Genomic DNA, 9,027 nt, shown 5'->3' with positions numbered 1-9,027 from the left:
CTTACTACTCGTTTGGATATGCCTAATGTTGTCTTGCAGTTGAGCATTACTGTTAGCTGGATTCCAGTTAACCAAATATTTTTTGGCCAGTGTTTTTGCAACTCTTGGTTCCCTTACTCAAGGGACAAAATTTTTAAATTGATTTCAGCCAGGTTTCTCACCACCGGGACAAGTGAGATTTTCTTATGCACACATATATCTTTTTTGTTCCTTTTTAAAAATTTCACTTTATTTTTACTTTTTGTATTTTACTCTTTTTGTACTCTGTTTGGCTCTAAACCCAACATGAGGCTTGAACTCACAACCCTGAGATCAGGAGTCACATGCTCTATCAAGTGGGGCAGCCAGGTGCCCCTCTTTTTTTTTTCTTTAAGTATAATCACCTCAGGTTTATGCTTGGGTCCAAAATATTTTTTTGCACCCTTAGAATTTTCACTTTGGCTGTGCTTTTGAGAAGTGCTAATTCTACAATACAATGCTGGCTGGGCAGCCACTTGAACCGAGAGCTACAATTTGTTCAAATCAGTTTCCGAGTCGATATTTCTTCGGGTCTTGAAATAGCCAAGAGATCTACTTCTGGAGGTACGTGTGAAGAACGAAAGGGTACAAGGACAAGAGAATATACAAGATGAATACAGATTATCTTCGGTCTCATATATATTGCAACTGCCAAAATTACATGTTTTATGGGTATTTGAAAAGTTGCTGTCAAATGTGTAATTGAAGCTTTGAACAACCAAAACAAGAGTCCATATATAACAGCATTTAAGCCTACGTGGCCATGGTTCTCAAACTTGCCTCACATCAAAAGCACTTGGGGAGCTTTTGAAAATCTAGATGCCCAGGCTGCACCCCAGATCAAATAAAATCTAGGGCTGAGAGTCAGACATTAGTATTTTTAAAAGATCCCTAGGTGATTCCAAAGTTTAGCAAAGTTTGGGAACCAATGGGATGTGAAAAACTACACATAATCAATTCGTAGCATGTTCCCTAAAGGACTCGACTTACAGAATACTTTAAATTCACAGGTCTCATGTATGTTTACATTTAAAATACTTCAACATTATAATGGTAAAATATTTCAAAAATATGAGTAAGAGACTTTCAGTAAATTAAAATTTTTTCTGTAATTTAAAATATTGCCCAAACACTACAATCCACTCTTTTTCAGGAGGGAGAATATCAGGAACATTTATTTCCAGCTTCCAAATCTTTTTTATAAGTACAGAAGCAGAAGAAATACTGAAAGAAGAAGGGAAGAAGGGATATAAACAAAGAAAAACTAAAATGATTATTTACTAAGAATTGCAAATGCTCATTTACTGAGTACACCACAAAGTTCCAATCTCTATTCCTAGGACTTTGTGTCATTTTCAGGGACATGATGCTGGAGGGCTCATGCTTTTAGTTTATCAAAATAAACCTGAGTGTTCCTTTTCCCAGCCCTTGGTGAAAACTGAAACTTTACTTGACTCATCTTTATGAAAAAAAGAGAAAGAAGAAAGAGATGGAGGGAGAGAGAGCAGGGAAGGAAGGGTGAGAGGGAGGGAGGGAGGGAGGGAGGAAGGAAGGCAAGAGAAAAATGTGTCCTAGTGGTGAGCTCACCTGTCCTTTGAAATGTTCTATGGTTGAAATGCCCCTCCTGATTGATCAGTCCTTATTCAACAGATTTTCATGTGTTAGGAACATTCAAGGATTATGTCAGCTGAAATTCCTGCTGCCCATCTGGTAGAGAGAACAACTTATAATAACAAACACACACCAGACTTGGATGAATTACCATCCCCACAACCTGCAGGCCTGTTGGGGTCATTCAATTCTTCAAACAGTCCCGTTTCTATAATTTCTTCCTGCCATGCTATGGGGACAGCACCTGTTGCAAATCTTTGGAAGAATGTCTTATCTTTATCATCAAATTCAATTCCCCGAACCTCAGAGAAATCTTCAATTTCAGCGATGTCTTTGGCATAAACCACGGAAGGGTCTGGCACAAATGGGGGCTCAACTAGGCCAGCTTCCAGGCGAGCAAAATTGATGGTTTTGAAGAAAGGGTGTTGCCTGGGATCATCAGACTTCTCTCTGTAAAGAAAGGAGATGGTCAGACTGAGTCACACTAACAAACCAAAACAGGAAATGTTCTAACAATACAAAATGTGCAGCATTCTTTTCCTGTAATACATTTCATTTTAATTGCAAAGACAATATAATGACATAAAGAATAATTTAGAAAAATAATGACTTCAAAAATCACCTACAAACAGTAGCATTTTCATTGTTTGCGGATAAACCTTCACATGTAGATCTAATTTTTAGAGTCAAGCAGTTGACATGACTTTTATCCTTAGTGTTTTGTGGAAATACAAGCAAAATTCAGTGAGGCCAGAATCTGCTTGCCTGCAACTTTATAGTCATTGCATTTTGCTCTGCCCTTCAGGGTCAGACAGAACAAGGGAAGCATGTCTCTTCCCACCACATTCTAAAAGACAGCACCCATATCTCCCCACTCTTCATATGACATGGTGTCTAGGAGCTCCACCTACCTCCCCCCACTGCCACAATATTTTTAAAGACTTAAAAAAAATGCATTAGGGGGCTCCTGGGTGGCTCAGTCGGTTGAGTGTCTGACTTCGGCTCAGGTCATGATCTCACAGCTTGTGAGTTCGAGACCCACATTGGGCTCTGTGCTGACAGCTCGGAACATGGAGCCTGCTTCGGATTCTGTGTCTCCCTCTCTCTGTCCCTAACCCACTCACATTCTGCCTCTGTCAAAAATAAATAAGCATTAAAAAATTTTTTTTAAATACATTAGTAATTATTAGTGTTAATGAGCATACTTTCAGTGCCCAAGACTATGGTTATTTGTTATCAAACCCTTGTCTAGAAATTATTCCAGCATTTACCTTAGAATAAGGGAGAAAAATATACGTTCCCAATTGTGTAACCTCTTATATTAGTTATCTATTGCTGTGTAACAAGCTACCCTAACATTTAGTGACTTAAAACAACAAACATTTATTATTTCACAATTTTTGTGGGTCAAGAATCTATAAATGGTTTCACTAGGTGCCTCTTTCATGAGGTTACAGTAAAGCTGTTCAGGGCTGTGGTCTCATCTGAAGGTTTGAGTGGAGTTGAGGGAGAAAATCTGCTTCTAAGCTCACTCACGTGGTTATTGGTGAGCCTCCATTCCTCACCATGTGAGCCACTGCCCAAGGCTACTTTATAACTTTGCACCTGGATTTTCCCAGGGCAAATGATTAAAGAGGAAGGGAGGGAGGGAGGGAGGGAGGAAGGGAGGGAGGGAGGGGGGGAGGGAAGGAGAGGAGGAGGGGAGAGAGAGGGAAAGCAAGCCCAAGATTAAAAAAGCACAGTCTTTTAATACCTTATCTTGGAAATGACATCTCATTATTTCTGCTATATTTTTAGAAGCAAATCAATAAGTCCAGCCCACACTTAAGGGAAGGGATTACACAGGACTGTGGATAATAGAAGGGGGATCTTTGGGAACCATACGAGGGGCAGCCTACCACACATTTCTTTTGGTCCCCCTTAAGTCCAAGTTTTAAAGAAATAAAAAGAGGGCTGTGTTGTGGCATGAGATTCAAATGATTTTTTCCTTTTTTTTTTTTGTTTATTTATTTATTTGAGACAGAGACAGCATGAATGGGGGAGGGGCAGAGAAAGAGGGAAAAAGGGAGAATCCCAAGCAGGCTCTGCACTGCCAGTGCAGAGCCCAACACAGGGTTTGAACTCAGAAGCCATGAGATCATGACCTAAGCCGAAACCAAAAGTCAGACGCGTAACCAGCTGAGCCACCCAGGCACCCCTTCCTTTTTCTTTTATGTGAATAGATATACTGCTCTAAGAAATATCTTCTCTTACGCAAAAGTCGATTTCTGTCATAAATCAACCTTATTAAAAATTAATCACGTTCATAGTTTTCCCTTTACTTTTATTCCAGTTATCAAAGAGCTTTCAGGAAAAGGACTGAGGACTTCTCCCATATACCCCCTTCACAGACTCCCTACAATCTCAGATAATTACTGCAGCAGACTCTATCCAATAGGTTCTAAACACAATAATGACATTACTAATAATGGCAGGGAGAATAACTAGCATCTATCCAGAGCCTACTCTCAACTAACACAAAGTGAAGCGCTGTTATCACAGTCAACCATCACAACAATGCCTGTCTGTCTTTTAACTGCATTTTTAACCTCTTTTACCCTCTTCAGTTGCTTCTGCATTCATAAATAGCTGTGCCTCTGAAAAAGCCAAAAGACATAGGTGAGTTTTTCAAAGGAAAATTGTAATCGAATATTATTGTGAAAAAGAGAAATTCAGTTGGAGGCGTCTGATGTCTAGCCATTCTCTGGGTTGTTTTCTGTGGTTCAGGCCTAGCACCGTCCAGAAAGGTGGGTGCAGGGCTCCTTGGACTTGTCTCATTATGCACCAGCTGAAAAACAGGTATGGAGAACTGCATCAGGAGATACTGCAGGTGTCTCTCTTTTTCTCAAAGCCACCAAGTCTCCCTCAACTGAAAGGAAGGAAAATGTGGGCTTGCCATCTCCTAGAACTCACTGACTGGTGTCTGTCTGTGTGGCTTACATCCTGTAGAGTCACAGTCTTGAGGGAGGGTTACTGAGATCATTTGAAGCTTCGAAGATGGATTTTTCTCTGAAGTTAGGTTTATGAGGTATAATTCACATAGCAACATTCACCATTTTAAGGTGTCAGATTTTGGTGTGGGGAGGGTATCACGTAGATTTTAAATGTGGCAGAACAAGGATAGAGCTAGTATTCCGTCCAAGTAGATCAGCAATGAACCCCAAGTCTCAGAGTCTCAACGAAAACGAGAGTTGGAATGGGACCAGGTGCCCTGAGGAAGGAGCTCACACCACCTTGATGACCATCAGCAGGCATGAACACACTGTCCCACAGGTCAAGAGTCCTCCTCAAACTCACTCAGAGCAGTTTTAACTTGGATAAACAGAGTGCCCAGGGGCTCAGTAACCTTGAGAAACTTGTCAAGCCGGTCTTGACATCAGGATGAACAGTTCTCAAGTAATATCTCAAGCAACAGGCCCAAATGGCCTTGGCTTGTCCGGCAGGGATGGCTGACTGCAGCCCTTTTGCAACTAGTCACAAAGGACAAAAGGAACAATAACCCCCAAAAGGTTTTCTTTATGTTCTCCATCACCCCAACTAGGTGCCCCTGGGGGGCAGGGTCCATGCTTTATGCCCTTTTCCACTAAATGTCTGTGGTGCTGATGCTGACAATAAAGACCAGGCTTTGTAACCCCTATTCCTTTTACTCGGTGTCTGGGACACTGCAAAGTTGATCACTTTACTTTTTGCACTGGTGTCTCTTATGTCAGTTCTGTAATTAGAAATAGCATGTATTGGGGTGCCTGGGTGGCTCAGTCGGTTAGGCGTCCGACCTCGGCTCAGGTCACGATCTCGCAGTCCGTGAGTTCGAGCCCCGCGTCAGGCTCTGTGCTGACAGCTCAGAGCCTGGAGCCTGTTTCAGATTCTGTGTCTCCCTCTCTCTCTGACCCTCCCCCGTTCATGCTGTCTCTCCCTGTCTCAAAAATAAATAAACGTTAAAAAAAAATTAAAAAAAAAAAAAGAAATAAAAAAAAAAGAAATAGCATGTATTATTTTACTCTTGAATCTTTCCCTGGCAGCTTCGTGCAGAGATCTTTTTTGCCCACCATTATGCAGTGCACTTTGGACAAACAGGAGAGGCTACTGGTTGAGGCGGCATCTTTTGTAACAGCCAAACGGGCCACGGTAGGAGAGGAGATTCTCCTGCTTGTTGGGGTAGATTTCATTTCACAGCATTTACAGGTGCTCTTGTGTTCCTGAACCCCACATCGAGATTACAATGGATTTTCTTGTAACAGTCAGTGAAGCAAAGATACCACCTGACCATACACTGTGGGGTTTGGTCTGCCAAGAACAGTATGTATTGGTATGAAATTATGTGTTGGAGAAGCACTTAAGTCAGAGGCTTGCACGGTTACTTGATCTTGTTCTGCTGCACTAACTGATCAGAATAAAACCTGCAAAATGTTTAAATGGGCTTTAGCTTTTATTTTATTGGAAAACACGATAAATCCTTTCAAGAGCCCTTGTGAGATGCTCAGAAAAGCTTTCAACTTTTCTGCAAAATTAATTCACAGACCTATGAAGACAAAGGGAAGATCCTTTCAGTGGCATCTAAAGAAGGAAAGGGTTTTTAAAATTTATTTCAAATGTTCGTGAATGCAACAGGGAGGGGCCACGTGACCCGTCTTCTGTGTGACATGCTGTGTAGGCATTTGCTCGGCCCTGAAGGACACCACTAAATCAATCAAGCATTATCTCATTTGAATTTTTAAAAAAATACAGAGTTGAAATGAAAATGTTGGAAGGTTTTGTCTTTCACTGAACAGCTGGTTTTTATATGCCTTTTCTCTAATGTTGTAAACAGTTTTATTCAAAACAGTCACAACAACAGATGCTTTATTAAAAGGTTTTGCTTGCTGGAGCAGCTTCAGGCAATGAGCCAGGGCTTTAAGGTGGCATTTTCCCGAAGAAGTTTGTCAACATTTCATTTTATATACCCACAGCGTGTTTATAGATTTTCAATCAATCCTGGCAAGCGGTGGTGTTCCCTTCAGGGAAGTCATCTAGAGAGACTGTTTCCTTTCCTTGCTGCCTCGGCCGCTGTTAGTGTGTCCGCTCATCCTCCCTGTGCTTGAGAACCCGCGCGTAGACACGGTCAATGGTCACCATTTCTGTGTCTCCTCTCCTTCCTGGGCACATGGAAGACAACACTAGCCAGACCCTTTGACCTTGGGCAGGGCCAAGACTCATTCTGGGCAAACGGAAATGTGTGTGAAGTGCTGTGTAAGTGGGTCACTTCCTGACTGAGGCGGTACAAAGTTCCCCAGGTTCTCCGTGCTCTCTTCTCTTGCTACATCAACTGGAAGCCACGAGTTCCAATGGAGCTGTCAAATGGAAGCAGCCTGGATCTCTGAGTCACTGCTCAGTAGGGAGACACCCTGGAGTGCTGCTGGACCCACAAGGGACTTTGTGTGAATGAGAAAAATTCCATTAGTTTTAAGCTGCAGAGACTTTGGGATTTGCTTGTTATCATGACGTGGCCTATTCTGACCACAGTAATACAACATTGGAATCTACACAGGAAAATCAGCTCCATGTTTTACTTCACATAAATGCATAATTTCCACCAAATTTCAAAATACGTGTTTGTTAGTTTGGTGTCTGTCATGCTTTGGAAGTTATTACAAATGGATTTTGTTTTGCTATTTAAAAAAATCAGGTCGGGGCACCTGGGTGGCTTAGTCAGTTAAGTGTCCAACTCTTGATTTTGGCTCAGGTCCAGGCTTGTGGGTTCAGGCCCTGCATCAGGCTCTCTGCTGTCAGCTTGAAGCCCACTTTGGATCCTTGGTCCCCCTGTCTCTTTCTGCACCTTCCCCACCAGCATGTATGTGTGCTCTCTCTCTCTCTCTCTCTCTCAAAAGTAAATAAACATTAAAAAAATTTTTTTTGATTAAAAAAAATTACGTGGCAGAATATTCGGGGTGCCTGGGTGGCTCAGTTAAGTCCTACTCTTGATCTCTTGATTTTGGCTCAGGTCATGATCTTCAGGTCATGAGATCAAGCTCTGCCTCGGGCTCCATGCTCAGTGGGGAGCCCACTTGGATTCTTTCTCACCCTCTCTCTGTGCCCCTCTGCTCAAGCACTCGTATGGTGTCTCACAAAATAAATAAATATTAAAAATATATAGTAAATATAAATAATATGTTTTTAATATATATTTATATACATTATATATATATTTCATATATGTTATCATATTATATTTTATGTTCTATTATATATTATATATTTCATATATAATATATATATGAAAACAAGATATATATACATATCTTGGAGATTGTTCCATATCAAGTGCTTATAGTGTTTGAAAGTATCAGAAATACTTAACCATATAACATGCAAATAATAATAGGAAAATAATAATAAAACTTAACCTCAAGGCCTTAGCACTAATCCAAAGTACGTTCTAAATCCCCATGGACAATGCTGACACTGCTAATCACCTCTGTTATATGGTAGTTTACCTGCTTCCTAAACGTTGTTCTGGTTTCTTAGCCAAGAAGAGTCTGCAAATATCTTTTGCTTCCTCCGTGAAGTTATCATGTTGGAATCTGACCTCTTCTTTCAGGGTTCTTTGCTTTAAATCCTCTTTACTGACTTTTTCCTTGTAATCTTTGAATGGTGTTCGTCCAGCAACCATTTCATAAATACTGCATCCCATTGCAAACCAGTCCACAGGATAGGAATAACTCACTTTTTCCATTAGGATTTCAGGAGCCATATAACCATTGGTTCCAGCCTGTAATACCCCAAACAAGAAACAAAACAAAAATACTAATGTGAGTGTAACAAACACTGCTGATTACCTATCCAATACCCATTCTCCTTTTCTTTCTTTGTTAAGGGAATCTTAACTTATTTGGGGTGGCAATGTGTCTAATCTATTCTAGTCCCTGCTTTTCCAGCATCGTCTAGTGCAGTTGGGGCAGGCCATGTGATCCATTTTGGCAAATGAGACATAAAGAGGATTTAGCTGCAGTGCATTATAAAAGGGACAAATGAGGCTGTCCTTGAAGTGGGACACTTCATCACTAAGTTGAAAAGTTCAAGTAGATGTCTTTATGATTCTCCTAAGCTCGGCCTCTGTATTTTATTCACAGGTAATAGAAAATTAGATGCATGGTATTTTTTTTTAAAGTTCACTTATTTATTTTGAGAGAGAGAGGAAGAGAGAGTACGTGCAGGCACATGTGAGTGGGGAGGGGCAGAGAGAGACAGAGGGAGAGAGAGAACCCCCAGCAAGCTCTACACTGTCAGAGCAGAGCCATTCAGTGTGGGCCTCGAACTCATGAACCATGAGCCAAAATCACCAGTTGGTTACTTAACGGACAGCCACCCAGGCACCCCTAGATG

The 9,027-nt window shown here is 41.2% G+C and overlaps 1 protein-coding gene across 2 annotated transcripts in view; it reads right to left on the bottom strand.

Annotated features, from left to right (window-relative positions):
- Positions 1-1,108: 1,108 nt before the first annotated feature.
- The window catches only part of GRK7 (G protein-coupled receptor kinase 7), a 29,031-nt gene continuing 21,112 nt past the window's right edge, over positions 1,109-9,027 (bottom strand). Inside the window, exons 3-5 of one of the 2 annotated variants that reach the window (XM_058730071.1) lie at positions 8,139-8,413; positions 1,874-2,079; positions 1,109-1,725 (exon numbers count right to left, since the gene is read on the bottom strand). In XM_058730071.1, coding sequence (XP_058586054.1) covers positions 1,697-1,725; positions 1,874-2,079; positions 8,139-8,413 — 510 coding nt within the window. In that variant the 3' untranslated portion in view covers positions 1,109-1,696. Of the gene's footprint in view, positions 2,080-8,138; positions 8,414-9,027 lie in introns of both variants that reach the window. The other variant, XM_058730070.1, reaches the window with a different exon arrangement.

This window comes from Neofelis nebulosa, chromosome 5 (genome assembly GCF_028018385.1).
Source record: "Neofelis nebulosa isolate mNeoNeb1 chromosome 5, mNeoNeb1.pri, whole genome shotgun sequence".
In the NCBI taxonomy this organism is placed as follows: Eukaryota; Metazoa; Chordata; class Mammalia; order Carnivora; family Felidae; genus Neofelis; species Neofelis nebulosa.
Note: the sequence above shows the minus strand (reverse complement) of the source record. Positions and strands in the feature narration are given on the sequence as shown.